This window comes from Miniopterus schreibersii (genome assembly GCF_964146895.1).
Source record: "Miniopterus schreibersii genome assembly, chromosome: 13".
NCBI classification, from domain to species: domain Eukaryota; kingdom Metazoa; phylum Chordata; class Mammalia; order Chiroptera; family Miniopteridae; genus Miniopterus; species Miniopterus schreibersii.
The window spans coordinates 55308695-55332359 of NC_138113.1; the positions used below are offsets into that span (position 1 = coordinate 55308695).

At 36.8% G+C, this 23665-nt stretch overlaps 2 protein-coding genes across 9 annotated transcripts in view; one reads left to right on the forward strand and one right to left on the reverse strand.

Annotated features, from left to right (window-relative positions):
• LOC308566070 (testis-specific gene 10 protein-like) overlaps nt 1-23665 on the reverse strand; it is a gene marked incomplete at its 3' end in the record, with an annotated part of 103253 nt that overhangs the window by 33193 nt on the left and 46395 nt on the right. For all 7 annotated transcript variants that reach the window (XM_081156015.1, XM_081156016.1, XM_081156018.1 and 4 more), the window contains 5 exons: nt 21634-21788; nt 17693-17748; nt 16309-16477; nt 13339-13449; nt 9528-9713 (listed from right to left, as the gene is read on the reverse strand). In XM_081156015.1, coding sequence (XP_081012141.1) covers nt 9528-9713; nt 13339-13449; nt 16309-16477; nt 17693-17748; nt 21634-21788 — 677 coding nt within the window. The remainder of the gene's footprint in view (nt 1-9527; nt 9714-13338; nt 13450-16308; nt 16478-17692; nt 17749-21633; nt 21789-23665) is intronic.
• Nucleotides 5861-23665, forward strand: part of NPHP1 (nephrocystin 1) — a 128995-nt gene continuing 111190 nt past the window's right edge. For both annotated transcript variants that reach the window (XM_081156012.1, XM_081156013.1), the window contains exon 1: nt 5861-5865. The gene's annotated coding sequence lies outside the window, so the exon portion shown is untranslated. The remainder of the gene's footprint in view (nt 5866-23665) is intronic.

Here is a 23665-nt window from a genome sequence, read left to right on the forward strand (position 1 = left end):
ATAAGGAGCTTCCCAGACCTAAAAAGGCTAAAGGAGTTCATTACTATGACACCAGTATTGCAAGAAATGTTAAAGAGACTGCTTTAAGAAGAAGAAGAAATAGAGAGGAACATAGATATAAAACAAAATGACAATAAATACCCATCAATAATAACCTTAAATGTAAATGGATTAAATGTTCCAATCAAAAGGCATAGGGTAGCTGGATGTATAAGAAACATGACTCATGTATATGCTGTCTACAAGAGACCCACCTCAGAACAAAAGATACACACAGACTGAAAGTGAAGGCATGGAAAAAATATTCCATGCAAATGGAAACAAAAAAGAAATGTTGGAGTAGCAATACTTATATCTAACAAAATAGTCTTCAAAACAAAGGTCTTAAAAAGAGACAAAAAGGGCCACTACATAATACTAAAGGGATCAATCCAACGAGAGGATATAACCCTGGTAAACATATGCACCCAATATACAAGCACTTAAGTATATAAAAAAAAACTCTTGGTGAACAATGAGAGAGAGATCTACAGCAATACAGTCAAAGTAGACAATTTTTACACCCTGCTGTCATTACTGGATAGAACTTCCAGACAAAAAATGAACAAGGAAAAAGGACTTTAAATGACACACTAGATTGGATGTATTTAATTGATATTTATAGGACATTTCATCCCAAAACTGCAGAATATATATTCTTTGTAAGTAAACACAGAGCATTCTCAAAATGGAACACATGTTAGGATACAAAATAAGTCAACAAATTCAAGAGGCCTGAAATCATATCAGGCATCTTCTCAGATCACACTGCCATGAAACTAGAAATCAACTACAAAGAAAAACACTAAAAAACATTCAAACACAGGGAGACTAAATAGCATGTTATTAAACAATGAATGGGTTACCAATGAGATCGCAGAAAAAAATTAAAACTTACCAGGAAACAAATGAAAATGAACACAAAACTTAAAATCTATGGGACACAGCGAAAAGCAGTCCCGATGGGAAAGTTCATAGCAAGCCTACCTCAAGAAGCAGAATATAAACAATATAACCTTACCCCTAAAATAATTAGAAAGAGAACAAACAAAGCCCAGGAAAGTAGAAGAAAGGAAATAATAAAAATCAGACAGAAAATAAATGACATAGAGACTAAAAAAACCAATACAAAAGATCAATGCAATAAAAAACTGGTTCTTTGAAAAGATAAAAATGATTGATGAAACTTTAACTAGACTCATCAAGAAACAAACAGCCCTAATCAGTTTTACACAGTGGTTAGAGCATCAGTCTGAGTACTGAAGGGTATTGGGTTTGATTCCAGCCAAGGGCACATACCTCAGTTGTAGGCTGGGCCCCAGTCAGGGCACATGAGGGAGGCAACCAATTGATGTGTCTCCCTCACATTGACATTTCTCTTTCTTTATCCCCCTTCTACTTTCTCTGAAAAGCAATGAAAAAAATATCCTCAGGTGAGGATTAAGAAAAAGAAAGAAAGAAAAGAAAAGAAACAAAAAGAGAGGACCCAAATAAATAAAATCAGAAATAAAGAGAAATAACAACTACATCACACAGCTACAAAGGATTGTAATAAAATGCTATGAACTATATGCCAACAAACTGAACAACCTGCATTAAATAAACAAATTACTAGAAACATACAATCTTCCAACACTGAATCAGGAAGAATCAGAAAACCTGAATAGACAGATTATGACTAATGAAATTGAAGCAGTAATAAAAAAATTCCTAGCAAACAAAAGCTCTGGACCAGATGGCTTCAGAGGTGAATTTGACAAATAATCAAAGAAGAACTAACACTTATCCTCCTCAAGTTATCCCTAAAAATTCAAGAGGAGGGAAAACTTCCTATTTTATAAGGAAGCTTTTTTTTTTTTTTTTTTTTTTGAGGCCAACATTATCCTAATCCCAAAACCAGATAAAGTCACTGCAAAGAAAAAAAAATTATAGGTCAATATCACTAAAACATAGATGCTAAAATTCTCAACAAAATATTAGAAAACTAGATCCAGCAATACATTAAAAAAATCATATACCATGGTCAAGTAGGATCTATTCTGGGGATGCAAGGTTAGTACAATATTCGCAAATCAATATACCACATAAAAAAATGAAAAATAAATATCATATGATCATATAAATAGATGCAGAGAAAGCACTTGACAAAATCCAGCACCTGTTTATGATAAAAACTCTCAGCAAAGTAGGAATAAAGGGATCATACCTCAACATAATAAAGACCATATATGAAAAACCTACAGCCAACATCATACTCAATGGGCAAAAACGAAAAGTGTTTCCCTTAAGATCAGAAACAAGACAGGAATGTCTGCTTTCACCATTCTTATTTAACATAGTACTGGAAGTTCTAACCACAGCAGTCCACAAGAAGAAACAAAGGCATCCAAATTGGAAAGGAGGAAGTAAAACTGTCATTATTCACAGATGACATGATATTGTACATAGAAAACTCTAAAGACTCCATCAAAAACTATTAGATCTAATAAATGAATTTGGCAAAATAGTAAAATACAAAATTAATATTTAGAAATTGGTGGCATTTTTATAATCCAATAATGAAATATCAGAAAGAGAAACTAAGACAAGAATACCATTTACCACTGCAAAAATAATAATAAGGTACCTAGGAATAAATTTAACTAAGAAGGTAAAAGACCTGTACTTGGAACACTATAGGACATTGAAGAAAGAAACTGAGGAAGATACAAGCAAGTGGGAGCATGTACCATGTCCATGGATTGGAAGATTTAACACCATTAAAATGTCCATACTACCAAAAGCAATCTATAGATTTAATGCAATTGCTAGTAAAATACCAATGGCATCTTTCACAGATCTAGAACAAATATTCCAAAAATTTATATGAAACCAAAAAAGACCCCAAATACCATCAGCAATCTGGAAAAAGAAGAACAAAGTTGAAGGTAATACAATACCTGGTATCAAACTATACTACAAGGCCACTGTAATCAAAACATCCTAATACTGGCATAAGAACAGGCATAAAAGTCAATGGAACAGAACAGAGAGCCCAGAAATCAACCCACGTCTTTACGGTCAATTAATATTTGACAAGGGAGACAAGAGCATACAATATACTTTCTTCAATAAATGGTGCTGGGAAAATTGGACAGGTCCATTAAGAAAATGAAACTAAACCACTGACTTATGTAATACACAAGAATAAATTCAAAATGGATAAAATACTTAAATGTAAGTCACAAAACCATAAAAACCCTAAAAGAAAACATAAGCAGTAAAATTTCAGACATCTCTTGTAGCAACATTTTTGCCGATATATCTCCTAGGTTAAGGGAAACAAAGAAAAAAAATGAACAAATGGGACTACATCAAACTAAAAAGTTTCTGCACAGCAAAAGGAGCCATCAACAAAATAAAAAGGGAATCCACTGTATAAAAGAAATATTTGCCAATGATCAACAACCCAATTAAAAAATGGGCAAAGGACCTGAATAGATACTTCTCCAAAGAGGATAAACCAGATGGCCAACAGACATGAGAGGTTCCACACCAGCAGAAGGAAACAGAGGCGACAACCATACACCTACCGTCTCTACCAAGTACCCTGATCCTAAAATAGGCATGCCACTCAAAGAGAAGTGCACCACTGTCCCCACACCAGCTCAAGCCCTGGCTCAGAGATTTTGCGTAGGGAAAAAGGGAGGCCATAAAGCACGAAGAAAAACTTACATCATTGGCAACAGACTGTGGGAAAGTTCAAGCCTAAGGTATTCTCAGGATCAGTGAAGGGTATGGTGAAAAGACTTGGAGGGTAGAGTAAAAAATAAATTAAAAAGAGACTGGTAAAATCTTCAGAGATATAAGCTAACCATAGGTCAGCTAGTTTACTAAAGAATATCAGGGAAAGAGACTGCTAAGAAGAATGTTCTCAGGTTTAAAAACACTGAAATATTGACCCCTAAAATGATCCTGTAAAGGAACCCAAATTGAAGGAATCCCTTGGTGAAGCAATTTCTGCTGGAGGGCATTGTGAAAACAATAAAGCAAACAGCCAGAAATTAGTGGAGCTTAACAGCTGAGTGTGGTCAGGAAGAGAGTCAAAAAGGCCCTGTCATCCCTGGGCAACTGTGAACATACCTAAGGAAACCGTCAACAAAATGAAAAGACAACCCAATGAATGGGAGAAGACATTAGCTAATGACACATTGGATAAGGAACTCACACAACTTAACCCCGAAAAAACAAACAACCCAATTTAAAAAATGGACAGAGGGCCTAAATAGGCATTACTCTGAAGAGGTCATACAGATGCCAATAGACATAGGAAAAGATGCTCAATCATCATAAAAATGCAAATTTAAACCACACCTGTCAGAATGACTATGGCCAATAAGTCAACAGAAGAGTGTTGGCAAGGATTTGGAGAAAAGGGAACCTTCGTGCACTATTGGTGGGATTGTAAATTGGTGCAACCACAGTGTGGATGTTCCTCAGAAAATTAAAAATAGAACTACCATATGACCCAGAAAATCCACTTCTGGGTATTTATCTGAAGAAATCCAAAACATTAATTTGAAAAGATTTGTGTACCCCTATGTTCACTGCAGCATTATTTATAACAAAGTTATGGAAGCAGCCAAACCGTCCATCAATAGAAGAATGAATAAAGATGTGGTACATATATACAATGGGATATTATTCAGACATAAAAGAGAAATGGAATCTTGCCATTTGGAACATGGATGAAACCTAGAGAGTATTATGGTAAATGAAATAAGTCAGACAGAGATAGACATATACCATTTGATTTCATATGTGAAATCTAAAAAAAATAAAATAAAATAAACAGAACAGAAGCAAACTTATAGATACAGAGAACAAATTAATGTTTGCCAGATGAGAGGGGCATTGCGGGAGATGGGTGAAAAAAGTGAAGTGATTAAGAAGTACAAACTGACAGTTATAAAAATAGTCACAGGAATGTAAAGTGCAGCATAGTCAAATATAGAAAATACAGTCATAATCGTGCAATAACTTATGTATGATGTTGGATGGTTACTAGACATGTGATCATTTAATAAGGCATATAAATGTCTAATCACTGTGTTGCACACCTGAAACTAATATAATATTGCATGTCAAGTGTAACTGAAAAATGAATTTTAAAAAATGAACTTTGACCATCTTATATCATATACAACTATTAATTTAAAACATATCATTGATCTAAATATAAATGCATAATATTTCTAGAAGAAACAGAAGAAAATCTATGCACCTTGAGGTATGCAAAGATTTATTAGATAGGACAAAGAAGTGGAAAGTATAAAAGATAATTGATAAACTGGACTTTATAAAAAATTTCAAACTTCTGCTCTTAAAAAGTCTTCATTAAGAAAATAAAAAGACAAGCCAATGACTGGAAGAAAATATTTAAAAATACACAAAGGAACATCTAAAGTAATCAAAATAATTCTTACAACTTAATAACAAGAACCCTAATAAAAATATGGACAACAGATTTGGGTAGTTCACAAAGGATGTATCAGTGATTATATATACAATCACAGAATGTGGAAGGCTGCTCAACCTCACCAGTCATGAAGGAAATTTGAACTAAACATACATGTGATAACTGTACACATCTGTTAACAATACCATGTGCTGGGAAAGAGGTAGAGCAACTGGAATTCTCATACAATGCAAAAGTGGTACGGCCAGTTTGGAAAACAGTTTGTGGGTTTCTTACAAAGCTGAGAACAATTGCCATATGATCCAGCAATACCACTATTAGTTATTTATTCAAGAAAAATAAAAACTTTTGTGCACACAAAGACTTACATGCAATGTTCACAGCAATTTTATTCATAATGGCCCAAAACAGAAAGAACCTGTTATAAACTGAATTGTGTCCCCTCAAAATTCATATGTTGAAGGCTAACCCCAAATGCGACTGCATTTAGAGATAGGACCTGTAAGTAGGTAATTGGAGTTAAGTGAGGTCATAAGGAGGGGGTCCTAATCCAATATAACTGTGTCCTTGTAAGAGGGAGAGAGACAGCGGGGATGCACACACACAGGAATGTGTGAGGGCACAGAAGTAAGGCATCCAGCTGCGGACCAAGATGCAAGGCCTCGGAAGAAACCAAACCTGCGGCACCTTGAATCTTGGACTTCCAGCCTCTAGAACTGTGAGAAAGTAAATCTCTATTGCTTACGTCCCTCAATCTGTGGTATTTTGTTACGGCTGCTCTACACAAACTAACCGTCTGTCAACAGGTGAATAAACAAACTGTGATACAGCCAGACTCAGAATATTGTGACAATACGGACCAATGCATGCACTTCACAGTCATTCTGCTGAGCCAAAGAAGCCAAGTACAGTGAGTGCCGACTGTGTGATTCCATTTATATAATAAAATTCTAGAAAGGCAGATCTAATCCAAGTGTGGAAAAGCAAATCCACACTTGCCTAGGGGTGGGCATGGACTGATTGCAAAAGGGCTTGAGGGAATTAGGGAGGAGAGAGAATGTCCTATAACTTGACTGTAGTGACGACTGTGCAAGTGTGTTCATTTGTCAAAACTCATCAAATCACCTTAGAATGAGTGCTTTTTATTTCATGTAAATTATACTTCAATACAATTGATTAAAAATTCAATATACTAGTACTTCATAAACAATAAACAAACTAGGTAGCTATATTAATATATAAAACACATTACTAAGTAAAAGTGTTATTCAAGTGAGTCCTTACACAGAGAACATTTTTATTAGAGATATATAAAGTATTAGACTGTTATGACACTAATGATAGTCTCAAAAAAAGAAAAACTGAGAAAATCATTCAGTGAAAAACAAATCCACAATTATAAAGGAGGATCTTAACACATTACTGCCAATAAGTAAAAGGTGAAAAATACAAACTTTGTAAGGATTTATAAGAATCCACTGACACTATTAACAAGCATAATCACACACACACACACACACACACACACACACACACACACACATATCTGACAATAAGTGAATGAATTCATATGCTTTTCAAACTCATGTGGACTATTATCAAAATTGTATCCCCTGCCACCAAGCAAGTCTTCATAGATACCATAGAATTAATATCACATAAGGTATTTTATCTGATCATAATATATGACAAAATAAAAAATAGAATAATCATCTCAAATCCTCTGTACATTGAAAATTTTAAAAATAACTTCAGGGATCAAAAATAAATCATAGTTGAATTAGGTGATATTTAAATATATATATATTTAAAGATGTCTTTATTGATTTCAGAGAGAGGAAGGGAAAGGAAGAGAGAGAGAGAGACAGAAACACCAATGATGAGCCCAGCTGGGCTTGGCTCAGTGGTTGAGCATTGACCTAGGATCCAGGCGATCAGGGTTCAATTCCCGGTCAGGGCACATGCCCGGGTTGTGGGCTAGCCGATCAGTGACTCTCATCATTGATGTTTCTATCTCTGTCTCTCCCTCTCCTTTCCTCTCAAATCAATAAAGATATATTTTTTTTAAAAAAAAGAAAGAAACACCAATGATGAGAGAGAGTCATTGATTGGTTGCCTCCTGCATGCCCCCCACTGGGGATCGAGCCCGCAACCTGGGCATGTGCCCTGACCGGGAAAAGAACCTCGATCTCCTGGATCATAGGTTGATGCTCAAGCACTGAGCCACGCCAGCCGGGCGAATTTGGTGATACTTAAAACTGAATGGAAATAACAGCATTATAATAAAACTTGTGAGATATAGCCAAAGAAATATTTAGAAATTTCCATTCTTAAATGCATATAAAAGAAAAAATAAGTGAAATCATGGAATGTGATCAATTTATTCTAAAATTCATTTGAGGGTTTAATAAGGGCAAAGTACAATCAAAACAATTTTGGGTACATGAATCCAACCAGATATCAAGACTTAACAAAACTAAAGCAGCTCCAAGAGTGTATTGTTGGGAAACAGAAAGATAAACTGACCAATGGAGAAGAATGTATGGGAACTTCTTTTTATGACAAAGTAGACTTATAATCAGTGAAGAAAGGATGGCAGAGACCCATCAACAAAAATAAAAAATTACTGCTCTATTTTAAACTACATTTAAACTATATACAAAATCAATTTCAAGTAAATTAAAGATCTAAATGTGAGGGAAAAATTTCACATAGTTTTAGAACTTCTAAATGAAAATAAAAGAAAATATCTTTCTGGCCTTGGGATGGTAAAAGATTTCTTAGAGAAAACAAAAAAGCATGAACCACATGATAAAAGGTTGACTACTTCCAGCAGAAGAATATAAAACTTCTGTTCTTACTGCAAGCACAATGAAAAGACAAGACACAGATAAGAAGATAAATGCTATGTCTTTAAAAGGATTATTATCAAGAATACATACATAATTCCTTTAAATTAACATGAAAAAGAGAAACAACTTAATAGAAAAATAGGAGAGTTTAAGAAAATCCATTCCATAAAATCAAGAGAAAATTCATTACAGAAGAATCCTGAATGCCTAACAAACATGAAAAGATCTTCAATTTCATTTACAATCAAAGAAACACAAAATGAAAAGTATGGAAAGAATTTAAATGTCTGATAATATCAAGTACTGATTAATATTTGAGGAAATGATAACTATGTGATTTCTGGTGGAAGAGTAAAACTTTAGAGAGCAATCTGACAATACTGAGAAGAGTTAAAATTGCACGTATATTTGATCCAGTTATTCCACTTCCAGGAACAAACCTAGAGAAATATACATCCAAGGAGAAAAAGGATGTTTCTTGTAGCATTTTATTATTAAGAAAATGAAGACACTCAAACTTCCTTAAATATAAGAATAAATTAAAAAAATATATTTATATAACGAAAACAGGTACAACTGTTTAGATGTACACTGTATCAAAATTAATAAATTTCAAAATTATAATACTGAATAAAAATGCAAGTTGAAATGGATATCTATAGTATATTATCACTTTTAAAAAATTTAAAGCACACAAAACAACTTTATGCATCATCTGAGGGTGATATACAGAAAAGTCTAAATATATGAAAAATAGTTAAACAACCAGGAACCTTACACACACCAGCCACTCGGGAGGGAGAAGGGAAAAGGCTGAGGAACTGGATCTTGTAATGTTTGCTTCTTTAAACAGAGACGAGGCAGATATGGCAAAACGTTAGCATCCTTAAATCTGGGAGGGAGGGTATAAGCATGTCTTTTATATTAGTTTTTTACACTTTTCTTTGGTATGTTTGAAACAGTTCCTAATTTTTAAAAATGCTAAAGATTGTTCTAACTGTAGGGCAGGTAATAGATTAGAGAAGAACCAGAGTGGGTACAAGAACAGTTGTCAGGCTGCAATTCACAGTATATTTAAATAATTTAAGTCTTTGCCTACATATTTAATTTATGGAAAGCCAAACAAAACTCTCAAACGTGATGTAGGACTGACTACAAGCACATTTTCCCAAACTCACCTGCTCTACCTCTCTGCTGAGGGCATCTATCTTTTCTTTTAGTCTGTTATTCTCTGCCTCAGCGGTGATAAGTTCCAGTTTGAGGGTATTGTTGTCCGCCTCAGCTTGCCGGGCCTTATTTTCCCAGTTCTCAGCATCCTCATTGGCTTTTCGGAGTTGGTCCATCATTTGCCGGTTCTCAGATTCCTGAAAAGCAAATCTTAGGTAGTAGTTGAAAAGATGTAAAATGTTCAGCATATAATTAAACATTTGTCAGATCACTGGGAATTGACTTGCTACGAGGATCTTTTTTTTTGGTAAGCGAAGAGTTTTTTTATTTCATTAACAATTAAGGTTATGCTAATATGTATATTTCAAAATAATCCTGAATTTTTAAGATATGGTGTTAAAGTAGTCATACAAGGATCATTTAACATAACCTTGAGGAATCCCACCTACACTCTCAGTTTGGAAAATTGCTTGTCCTGGAACTAACAAAAGGAGGTGGGACCAGGATCTGCCCTGGCTCCTGAGTCACACTCACCCATCTAGTCAAGTGAAGTAGCTTACTCTTATCTTCAGGACCCAGATGAATATGTTCTTATACTTCCTTTTGTTCAAGCAAAATCCTTCATTGCTTCAGTTTCCCATGTATCTGCTTCCTGACTAGTTGCTGGCCCGTTTTCGGACCTCCTGCCTTGGCCTGACCCTGTGTGCCTGCCTATTGCCTTCTCCCTGACCTCTTTTCTGAGCTGTACTGGCTACAGAGCTTCTCAGTGCTGGCCTATCTTAAGCATCAATTTCTGATACTTGTCTTGGCGCATTTCCTGTGTGATTCCTGCTTTTCATTCAGAAGCCCAACCTTAGTTTTCTCCATCATGGACTGTGCTAGGATCCACGTTTGCTCACTGTTTTAATAAATTGCCTGAAATGGCTCAGAAGCAACATATTAAACCTACGTTGATAAATGCTATTCATAAATATACATCCAGGCATATACTGAGCATATAATATAGAACCCCATGTTTAAACCCTTAAAAGGTCCATCATGACAGACTGACTAAAGTAGGGATATATTTGGATTGACTAAAGTAGGGTCTTATTTCTAGAGGAAAACAGCTCCACAAGTAATATACTGTACTTAGCAATCATTTTCAGACTATATTTAAAAACATATTTTAGTAGTATGGTTTGGCTAACTCATTCTAGAACATAATTTATAATTTTGGTAACTAATTAAAAAGGCACACTAGGTCTCTTTCTCTCCTACCTGTGAATAAACAGTGCATATTCCTATTAGAAATACTGGACTAAATAAAATGACCAAATTGCAATAAAAGATGTCTCACACTGTAGGGCTTGCAAAGCAGATTTAAATTCTCTAAAATATGATTAAGCATGAGTCTGATCGAAATTCGGTTAATATCGCCCCTCTTGTGGCCAGATAGTAACTTGACTAACATGAAAGATCTCTGCAGAGTGTTAGTTAACAAGTTCACAAGCCAAACTACTGTTCTGACTTTCAAGAGTCACATATTCTACATGTGCCAGGAGGGATGATGTGTGTTTTCCATTATTGTACTAAAAGTAACAGTATGTACAGAGCATGTACTTGGGAGGTACATGGTACAATACACATGAACTAAATTTTACCCACATCAGTCTTTCCCCTTTAACTTTCTGTAGCACTCACTGTCTATGTCATTCTCAGCTTTATGTAACTAGGTGTGGAGTACAGTCTCCCCAGTAACACCTTGGATTCCTCAAAGACAGAAATTTAGTTTTGTGATTGGTAATATAGGTTCAAAGTTCAAGTGGTAAAAAAGAATTGCCATAAAACGTCTCTCCTGCCCTCCAACCATCTAGGGACCCTTCCTTGTGGCATCCAAGAGGCCATATTTTACCCTTTTTTGTATCTGTCCAAGGAAGCCAGAGAAGTGTGGGGCCCAAGACAGGCAACAACTTAAACTGCTTCTTGGTTTTCTCCAATGCTCTCTTTCAAGCTGTCTTTACCCCTTTCTGGCGCTACCTCCACCCCTGGACCCCCCTCCCTCTGGTGGTCCCCTGGGCTCGTTACAACACTCCACCACCACAAAGCTCACCGCCTCAGCTGGAATCCTTTGCCCTTCCTGACTGAATTTTGGGTACAGCTTCCTATTGCTCTCTTTCCTTTTGATTTTCTCACCCTTCTGATTTATTGTTCCCAAATCTCCAGAATAATCTTTCTAAAAGGCAATTCTTCAAATAACTGCTGTGCTTATTTTGCAACAAAAACTTCCTGAAAATGGGGTTCAAACAAGTCCTTCTTACCTTTCCAGCTACGTGACCTACTGTTTCCCCTGAACACCTTTGCCTGTGTTGTCCCCACTGCCTCGGCTGCCATTCTGTTTCCTCTCAGTTTTTCATGTCTGGCACTGCTGCACCTAGCATACTGCCTGCTGAATGAATGAGTGACTGGAGAACGCACCCGACAGTTCTTACTGGACTACCTGTGGTTTGTTCTCTCTGGGGGAAGGGGAGCCTGGATCCATCCAGCTATGCTGTGAAATGAAATCTCATGAAAGAACTCATGCTAGGATGCTAAAAGCTAAGAGAAGCTTGATGTGTGATGTCTGAAAACACAACTCCAGAATCTAAAAGCCCCATTCCTCAATGGTGACATTTCAGGTAACGTGACAGGCTACGGAGAAAAGGGGAACTGTCTACCACTAATTCAAAGTTCACTATACTCAATGTTGCTCAGATATTCACTTAGTTATATTCTGCCCCATTCCAGAATAGACTTAAATGGATCCCTGTGCTATATCTATCTGACTTACTTGGGTGTTCTAACTAATTACAGAGGGGACACTGAGACTCAGAGAGGCTGAGTAGCCTACCCAAGTCCATGTCATTAGGGAGGAAAGGATCAGACTTATCTGACTCCAGAGCTTTTGTCCATTCATGATATTACCTTGCTAGCATCTTAAAATCAAGAAGTGTAGGAAAATGCCTGCTTTGTCAACGTAAACCTGCTGCTTTATTGCCTGAAAGCAAGGATTTCAATTTAGGAGTCCTTAAACTCGCTACTTCTCAACGACCTAAACAGTCATGAACACCACAAACAAATACTCAAGATGTTTGTGGACTGATATTAAATAATATGTAAATAAAATAAGGAAAACAGGATTTTCTGGGGGAAGGGCAGTTTCTTTTAATGATTTCAGAGGTATGTAGGCGACACTAAACCTGTTATAATCCAACTATATTTTTTAACCAACCCAATTACACTATTTTAGATAATTTACTAAATGGGCAGACCTAACATCCTTGGTCAAGGTCTCTGTTTATTCCAGGACTGTCACACGTGCACCCAAATTTACTTCAGTCATCTGCTGTCTCACCCATGCACCTAGTCAAATGGTCACTAACAGAGAAGTGCAGAGGAGAGCCATCCGCTTTCTGGTCCTAAGAAATACATGGCCCCAGAGTGTTCAATTCTGACCTGCTACACAATCACGTGGAGCCTCCTTTGTCAAAGTTTGTACTTGAAATCTTGACCATTTTCAAATATGAATGAGCCCAAGTGGATTCTGGCTCCTTCTCCTTTACCCAGGTAGGAGGATTCTACATATCTGGAAGGGCTGAGTAGCAAACTAAATGGGGCATATTCTTGAGTTACCTTTCTGGACATTGGTGATGTTCTAAATATACAGTTAACCCATCAGTGTCAACACTGAAACATGCTACGCATTCAAGGAAGACTTGATTCAGCTTTCCCCATGAGTGTAACTGATCAACTTTAGTGAAAACTCGGGTATCATGAACAAAGAGGAAAAAAAAATATACGTACTTCAGACTTTAATATATTCTTCAGCTTGTTAACTTCCAAATTAGTATCTTGGACCTTCTGTTTTATATCATTAAGTTCATTATGAGTATCATTCAATTGTTTAGACAGTGCCTATGAGGAAAAGATAACTAAATTTTACTTAAAATTTTTTTTAAAAGTTCTATTTTAAAATCACCATAAATAAATTTAAAATATTATGAAAAAGTTAATATACCTAATATACAAAGCTCATATAAAAACATTTAGAAAATATGAGTCCAAACAGTAAATGGGCAAAGAACGCAAACAGATAATTCACAAAAAAGAAGCACAAATGGATAATACTTTACAAATTTAAAAACTTACTAGTAATCAAAGAAATACTATTTAAGACAATAAAATACTGTCTATTGCCTATTTAAGACAATAAAATACTGTAATAAAAATCTGTCTATCAAATTAGCAAATATTTAAAGCTATTCAGTTGTGGCAAGGAATGGGCATTTCCATGTATCATTGAAGTAAACAGAAATTTTCAAAAAGCAAATCTGTGACCTGCTATCTGGTGATGTATTAAATATGTTGCCTTTTGTTACAGATGGTAGATGTATACATTCATATTCACTATATTTGAAAATGTCCACTAATTAAAGAAAACTTTATAAGCTTTGATTCAACTTGAAATTAAGTCGAACAAAATGTAATCAAAAGGAATGTTCATTAAGGCATTTATCTGTTATAGTAACAATATTTATTCACATTAAGTGAAGGATGCAACAAATAATAGCATCTACATAATGTTATAACCACATAGGACATTATACCTCCATGAGAAATGTTTGGAATAATTTTTAATAACCAGGGAAAATGTCCATTTATAGTGAAAAAAAAATTAGGATAAAACATTAAAAATACTTCATCGCCATTTGTTAAAAATTGTGGTACTGAGGGTAAAAATTTTTTAAAGTTTCTGTTTTCCATATCTTCTGTGATATGTGTTCTTAATCTGTGGTCCACAAAGGAATCCATCTTCTACCTTTAGGCCTATGACCCAAAGGAGGGAAAAAAACTACCCTTGAACATATGAAAACTGTTATGATACCAATTTTCTTATGATTATAAGCAATGTTTATAAAATTTTAACAAAGCGGGTAAATGCTTATAATGTCCCTACAAAATACTTATTAAGTGATTATTCTGGACTCTCTGGTAAGTGCTTGCTAGGCATGTTCTGGTTTACTCTCCATTTTTCAGATGATGAACAGAGATGAGGAGAAGTTTGGTGGTATTATCACACTGCCAAGCAGGGGGATTCAAACTCACGTGAGACTTAAACACGCCACTCTACTGCCTTCTCATGGAGAAAAAACATGATATAAAGGGGTATGCGGTTTTATCCCAGCTACATGAAATGTTCATGTAAAAATAAAATTTTTAAAAAATACATTGAAAATTAGTAAAAACTATGTTAACAGTAGTTAACTACGGGTAGTAAAAATAAGTTTATAATCTAGTTTTTAATAAACATAGGTTATGTTTACCTATATCCTATTTGCTCTAGATACAGAGTACACAAAATTATAAACTCACATCTTTTGTTTTCATTGCTATTCACTAACTTTTAAAACTAAACTTTATTTTAGAATAGTTTTAGATATACAGAAAAGTAGTGAAAATAGTACAGAGAGTCCACATGTACCCCATATCCAGTTTCTTCTTTAATTAACATGTTACATTAGTATGGTACACTTACCACAATTAGTGAACCAATATTGAAACATTATTAACTAAAGTCCATTTTTTTCAGATTCCTTTCATTTTTTTATTTCCTGATTTTTAGAAAGAGAGAGAAAGGGGAGAGAGGGGAAACATCAATTTGTTGTTCCACTTCTTTATGCACTCACTGGTTGATTCTTGTATGTGCCCTGACCAGAGATCGAAGCTGCAACATTGATGTAGAGGGAAGATGCTCTAGCCGACTGAGCTACCAGCCAGGGCCCAGATTTGTTCATTTTTAGGTATTGTCCCTTTCCTGTTCCAGGATCCCATTGTTCATTAACTTTTTAACACAGTACTTTAACAGGTCAGGCAATTTTTATAATTTACAAAATGTTGCATCTTTACATCTATTTTTATAAATTAAAAATATTTAACAGCCTGGCCAGGCATGGCTCAGCAGTTAAGCATCGACCTAGGATCCAGGAGATCACCGTTTGATTCCCAGGGTGAGGGCACATGCCCAGGTTGCGGGCTCGATCCCCGGTCAGGGACGTGCAGGAGGCAGCTGATCAATGACTCTCTCATCATTGATGTTTCTCTCTCTCTCTCCCTCTCTTCCTTCCTCTCTGTGAAATCAATAAAGATATGTTAAAAAAAAAAAAAGAGGTCACTTCTCTTTAAAAAACAAAATTTACAGTTAAAAACACAGAGTTTTAAGATGCAAACTAAACATTGAGAGTGACAGTAAAGTGGGGAGATCATTTGGACTGAAGAATTTTCAGTGGAAAGGGAAGCTTCCAAACAGAATTTTTTAATGGTCAAATTAACATAATGATGTTGGAAATGAGAACTGTGGATAAAGTATATTGGCTTAGAGAGGAAGTAATTATAAAGGAAATTGTCCTGAAAAGAATTACAGTGCTAAAGAGAACCCAAAACTGTGGCAAAGTTCATACACTCAGAATAGTAGTCCGTCAAATAGATCGACCATTTTCTTCACATTTCTGAAGGTTTTATCATCATTTGTTGAGGACAAATGTATTCTAAGGTTGAATACAAATCTATTATATCCCCTGTTCCTTGATATGTAACATTTTATGTCTGAGAAATAAAATTTCTAAATTTCATTTAGAAATTATGAGGGATATTATGTAATGAAGGTAAAAAATGGCTGGTTCCAAAGCCTGAGCTTTTCTTCAAAATGAAAGAACAATTGAGCCTCAGAAGAAATATACATTTTCTTGGAGAAAAAGATACTAGGAACAAATGTACCTGGTTCTCTTGTTTGGCTTTGGAAAACTGTTCTTGGAGACTGTCATTCTCATGAGCCAAGATATCTCTTTCCCTGGCAATCTGAGCCAGTTCATCATTTGTTTCATCCAACTGCCGACGCATCCTGGAAATGTCTTGTTCACACATGATTAGCGCTTCAGTAGACTGTCTATTGCACAAATCAAACAGTACATAAGAAGAGACATTGTACCAAAACAGAATAACAAATTGTCACAAGACAGAAGGGGGGCAGGCAGCATGGAAGCATCTGAAGAGTTTTAAACACATTTAAATTTACAGGAATAAATCCTGTGAAAACAGTGCACCGGAGCTTCTCCAGGGGCCCACGTCTCACTACGAGAGGGCTGCTACCTGTCCCTAACGGCCAGTGACTAGCCAAGCATTTCAGAACCCTGACATTCAACAGAAGAGCTTTCATCCCACCTCTAGCTGCCTGGCTGCCTCACAGGCAGGTTCCTCTTCCTCTGCCCTCTGCCCTCTGCCCTCTGCCCTCTGCCCTCTGCCCTCTGCCCTCTGCAAACATAAGGAATCTGAGGGCTTAACTCTTAGCCTCCTGATTCTTACTCTGCGCCTTCACTCAGACAAACACTATTCACATCCATGGCTCCCAGCCCCATCTCTCCCCAGATGACTCTGAAATCATAACTTTCAGCCTCGGCCTCTGCCTTACACTCCAGATGCTTATATTTAACTGCTTATGAGATGCATCTACAAGAAGGGCTCAAGGCTCTTCCAATTCAGAGGAAAATCATCTTTTTCCATATTTTCTACGTGCCCAGTATTCATCTCCAGCCTAAACCTGGCATTTTCCTAGCTTTTCTTCCTCACAAGCACCCACCACGGTCCCCACTCCCCAGCCCCAGTCTACCATCATTCTTCAGCCTGGGTAATCTTTCTAACGCAACAATCCCCTCAAAATTCCTTAATGATTTATTTCCCAAAGGTAAAAGCAGGACTCATTTGTCTACAGCACAGGCCTCTGGGTCCAGCCTTTCCTCCCTCCACATCTCTCACCCTTCGGGTTCCAACACTCACCTACTAGTCATTCAAGAGGCTCCTGAACATTATCTGTGGTCTTATGGTTCTTTGCTTTCCTTTCTCCTTTAAATGCCCCTTCTCCTCCTTTCCCTTCCCTCCCCTCTTCTTCCCCTCCCCTCACCCCCTCCCCTTTCCTCTTTCCTTTCCTCTTTCCCTGGCAAACGCCAACCCCTCTTTTACTTCCCTTCTCAGACTTAGGCCTCCTTCCAATATTAGAGTTATAACTCTGTACATAACACTAAGCCCCGTTTCTTCCTATCCTTGTACCTAACATAGTACTTTGCCCCTAGTAAATACTCAAATTCTTGTGGGACGAATGGTTTACCTTGATGCCTGCTCCATCTCAGCAATGATGTTCTTCATGCCTGAAATGGTCTTTTCCTTGAAAAGTAATATAAGCATGACATAAAAATTATCTTAAACTTATTTCTGCTAAAACTGAATGAATAAAAAGAAATTCCCTCCCCCTTTTGATTTCCATTTGGGTTTCAACATTTATGCTCTATTCACCTTTCCTACACTTTAAAATTAAAGCCTAATATATCAATGTGAATATTTGCACTACATAAAACAATAGGTTGTACTCATTAAAGCAAAGACTACACTACGCTTGGGTGACTGATATGAGATCAGAATATGAAACAGTGTGTTAGAGCTCTGGGCAGCCACCCAGCAACACAGGAACTGGGGCACACTCTGTACTAGGAGGCGAACCACTGGTTTGCATTAGGGTGATCCCCATGGGGAGCAGGGCTGATTCCCTTCCTCACCCCACCTTCTGAAACCCAGGAACGTGAATCATGTGAAACTAAATTTAGTTGTTAAGAACAATATCTTTGATCAGAGATATTATTTTTATTAGTCATCAAGAGCCTCTTCAAAAAGCTGTTAGAATGGAGCTACTTATACTATGAAGTTTAGGTGTGAGTTAAATATTTGAGGAGGTAAGCATTAGACCTAGGGCAAAAAATAAATAAAATAAACTACCAATACTGTCCCTTTTCAAGGGTGTGGAGAGAGGCAGATGAGGGGAGCCAGTCAAGACTGAAACGGGTGTGATCATCTTCATGCGTCAATACTATTCCCACAATTCCTTTGAAAATTCTCCTTGACGGTGAACTAATTATAGGCGCTGTTCACACTCAGGCTAACATTAGCCCTGAAAAAGTAGGAAAAATGTTCTTTCCCTATGTAACTAGATTTCACTTTGCCCTTTGAATTTTGAAACCCTTAGGAAGCAAGGAAACAAGATGAAAACGGAAACCTGTATTTCCAGCCAGTTCTGCTCCTGTTCATTAGACAGCTTAGCTGTGTGTGTGTGTGCATGTGCCTGCGCACATGCGTATGTGTTGGCTTCCTTTGTTCATGGGGCTCCTCACCAGGGCAGTATTAGCTCTGGCTTCCCATTCTGCTTCCCAGTAGCGTGGTACAGGTCCCACACCTGGCAGTCATGGATACTGGAATATGGTGAACATACCCATTGGCAAAGCAGTTCAACCCCTCTAAGCAGAAGCCAACAGAGGAAACACTCCAGAGAGAAAATACTGCTTAAAATGGAATATTTACACATGCTTTTGAAATACAATTTAATATGCTTCTAATTAAATTCTGAAAAACACTAACTGGACTTCTAGTGTTTCTGAAAGTGATTACTTGGTTAAACTTAAATATGGTTTATAAACCTTAAAAGGACTTTCTTTTATCAATACACATTCATCTTGAAAGTAAGATAGTCTTAGAAAATTGTAAAATATCCAGGGCAACAAAATTACTGGGTAGAATCCAGTAATACATCCTACCAGCCCCATTTCCTCTTCATATTGCCCTAATACCACCATTTCCAACTGTTGAAAGCTATGCCATCACTACCAATTTAATATTTCTGTACAACTTCAATATGTTTGTCCAGCCAGAGACATGCAGTGAAGTTAATTGTTAAAAATTCAAACTGGACAAGATGGTCATAAAGCCACTTACAGAAAAGAAACAAACTAAAATATTACACAAATAATTCTGGCTTTTATTACTCAAAAATCTGTGCACTTGCTTTTGAGTTTTCTAACTTTAACTGGTAGTAAGCAGTGGGGCATCTTTTTAGATTACCAATAAGATAAAAAAACTTCACCTTATTCATTAGAGTATAGACTTTTCCATAGGAATTTCTGGAATCTCCAGATTAGTCTGTGTAATTACTGCTTTTCACTATAAGGTCCTTGTAAATTGAGCTCTAAAATATCACTGTAGAAAACATTTCCTTTGAATGTCTAACACTGCTTTAAAAAGCTTTCCCCCCTCAGAGGACAGACGTGTTCATGTTCATGATCTTACATTACATGAAGTTCCTGATTTCAAATGGATTTGCAACTCAATTGCCTTGTGAAGGAAAAGATATTTTGGTACGATGTGCAGAGGGGAAGAAACGTGAGGTACAGACACAGCAGAGGGAAACGAGAGTCAGAAGGATCTGCATAATTTGTTTCTAAGTGCTAATGTTTTTACAGAAAACCATGGTTCACTATCCAAAAAGTAGTTTTTAAGTATGAGGAAAAAACTCTACCCCCCCCAAAGCCATAGAATTTTCAAAAATATTAAGGTATAACTTATAAAGCAGTAAGTCAGCCTTTTAAACAACTAAACCAAAATTTACCATCTTGTGCACTTTGATGGCTTCAGTTAGGCTCACGATTCCCAAATCTATTAAATTCAATTCAAAGTTCTCTCCAAACCTAAAAGCCCAAGAGCCTATGAGTATTTCAACCACATGTCCAAAAGATGTTGGTAACCTTCCTCTCTGAGCCCGTTCTGTTCTGTGTTTCCTACTTCATGCCTGACAATGATTCACGTGGCGCCTCGGTCAGAAAGCACATCTTGTCAGTCTTACTCCCAGAATAGATGTTTCTCCCACAGACACTGCCACTATCCTAAAACAGTTCTCATTTTACTCCTAACTAGTGTCCTTGTCACCATTCTCATTTCCCTATAACCCATCTTTTATGTGGATTAACAAGTGCCAGAATGTTTCTTTTAAAATAAAGATCTAACTGTAATATTTTGTTTACATTATTTCATTGATTCCCTATACTGATGATGACAGTTTAAACTCAACATTTATTAGATTTTTATAATTTGTTGCTTACCTATCCCATCTCATCTATTACCCCCTTCCTCCACCCCATGCTTGCCTCTTTGCAATCTATTCTCTGGACATACTAAACTATCAAGAAATCCCACGACATTCTCTTATGAAAGCCACTGGGCTCTCCTATGAGTTGCTCTGCCTGTCTCGACTCCCTTCTCTAAAGGCGTTCTGCCTGTCTGGTCACCCTTTCTCTCACTGTACCCTTCCTCCCAATCTTTTCCTCGCTAATTCCTGTCAGTTTTCAGGGCAGTCCAGGCACCATCACCTCCTGGAAAGCTTTCTAGATCTTCTTCCACACCTAGTCCAACCCCCAGGTTAAATCAAGTGCGTTTCTGCCAAACTCCTACCGCACAATGTGCATATATCATTATGGCACTTAGCACATTCTATCACAAAAGCACCTTTATTTCTTTCTCCCATTTACACTACAGGCTTTGGAAGGCATGCCCACTCCTCCTCAGTTTCTAACAGAATACACCTGGAATGGGCCAAGAAATGCTTCTTTTATGGGTGGATAGATAAATGAATGAATTAGTTCCCTTAGTGAGGGGCAAGGCCTTATTCCAATGAGGATGCCTTTGCTTAAGACATTTGTGGAAAACAGTTTTAGAACTGCCTTCAGAATCACTTTATGAGCTAGAAAGGGGTATGAATATTTCCCTGCTTTTTTGGCAATGCCTTTTATGTTGTTCGAACAACAAAAACTGAGGGATGGAGATGATCATCTAGCTTTATTTATCAGCTCCATATGGTCTAGTCTCAATGGCTAAAGACGACGTAAAAACGAGCATCTAGTTCTGAACACAATTACAAAGGCAGTTTTAATGGAACAAACATATTGCCTCCCAAGGTGGCTACCTGAAGATATAAGTTCTGGTGAGCTTTTATAAAGAAATCAGTCTCACTGCTTCCTTTTTAATTTGAATATTTGGTATTTCAATTAGTTATTGTCAGTACATGTTAATCACAAATTAATGACAGAAAGTACATATTTCTTTAGACTGTCCTAATATATTTCAAAATTAGATTTTAAAGTTTCAGCTCTCTAAAAAATATTTGAGAGAGTCCTATTATTTTATTCAGATTCAAGCTCAAACTTTTCTTTTAAACCAGTTTTCAGAACATACTTTCATTGCCAAACTCTCTCCAAGGGATGCAATATTCTCCGACTTTTTATCCAAGCATGCTTGCAGGCATTCCTTTTCTTTAGCCATATCGTTGAGGGTTGCACCAAGAATGCTGATTTCTTCTCGCTGGGCAATACTTTGCCTTGTAAAATTATCTAAATATGTAATCACAAAGGCATTTTTTAATCAAGATAATTTTTTCCCAGCTCAAGCAGACTGGAATACTTTTCAAAGGAAATTCTCCTATATTTTATTCAATGACTAAAAATAAGTAACGTGTCTCAAATAAAACATGGCTTCTGTGGTTAGTGATTAAAAACTAAGATGAATCATGAAATTCTAAATGACCCATAAATGTAAAGGAGCAATTAACATATTTGAATAAGAATAGCAAAGAAAAGCTCTATATACAAGTCCTCAAAGTACATTTACATTCCTGTTGGAGAGGAGAGTGTAGGTGGGTAAATTGGGTGGAATACTATAGCCATCATTTCCCCCCTAATTGACCCTGTCTCTAGATTAGAATTACTGTTGTATATAAGATGTTATCAGATCTTAATAAAATATTCAATTGTCACGTTCAGAATCTAATGTCTTCTAATATTTTGATCTTCCAAAAATTTCCCTAAAAATTCCTAGAAAATAATCATCCCAAGACACCTGACTTGATTATGAAAACACTGGCAAGTCAGTATCGATGCTGTGGCCTAAATGATAGGTATACAATAGTGGTTTTCAAACTGTGCTTCCTCAACCAGCACCATCAGCATCACCTGGGAAGCCCAGCCCTCCTGAATTAGAAATTCTGAGTGGCCAGAGCAATTATGTTGTAGCAAGCATCCCGCCCACGTGATTCTAATGCACAACACAGCTTGAGAGCCACTTGAGCAAACTGGTAAAGATACAAAAGCTTTGGCCATATTCCACACCAAGAAGCCTGGCTCCAGTGGTCTTATTGGCTCTCCAGCCGATTCTGACACACACCGAAGTTTGACAACCACTGGTCTACAGCTCTACTAGGGAAGCTCTGCTAGACTAGACCTCTCGGTTAATCCCTGCCAACGGCCATCCAGCGCAGCACTGAGAGGCAGTGTCATCTGCCAAGGCGATGATCTATATAGTGCTTGGGAATACATCAATTCCCTTTTCCAGGCAGGACTGTCTTTCAGGCAAACCACATGTTTTGGGTGTTCTGATATCTGAGTTCATTCCCATCGGCATAAAGTAAGGACATGAAAGCTCTGAAACAGCTCTTGGAGCTCCTTTGAAAAAAATTCCCTCACATCCCATTTAAGCTACTAGCCCATTTTTCTGCTACTCTTAGCCGCCAAGCTTCTTAAGAGTCTTCTATTGTCTCCTGTCTCTACCTCCTCACGCCCAGTCCTTCCTCCACCTCTTCCCTCGTCCACATGCAACACTATCCAGACTTTGTCCGTGTTACCAAAACCTCCAAAGTTCCAAAGCCAATCCACATTTCTTCATACTCATCTTACTTAGCTTCCCGAGTGCATCTGAAGCTCAGCTCCTTTTGAAAACATTTTGCTCTCTTGCCTCCCCAGTAACACTCACTCACGGGTTTCTTCCTACCTCCTTGGCTTCTGCACACTCAGTCCTGGACCCTCTTTGCCTCTGTATTTTCTCCAGGCGATTTCATGGTTTTAAAATGTCATTTATATGCTGATGTGTCCCAAATGTGTATCTTTAGCTTAGGTTTTCCTTCTGAGATAAAAACTTATCTATTTAACTGCTTACCTTACATTTTTGCTTGGACTTAAAATATCCAAAAATGAGTTCTTCAATATTCCCCTCTTATATTTGTCTTTTTTAGTATGTTCCATCTCAATAAAAAGCACCTCCACCCACCAAATTGTTTAGCCAGACAGTTTTGAACTACATTATAGCAAATGTTAAAAATATTCCCTCTGTTTTAAAATGGCCCTCTATAGTCCTTATCAAAATTTTACTTTACAGTTATAAAAAGATTAAATTATGACCATATTTTCATAGAGATCACTGGCAAGAAACATAAATA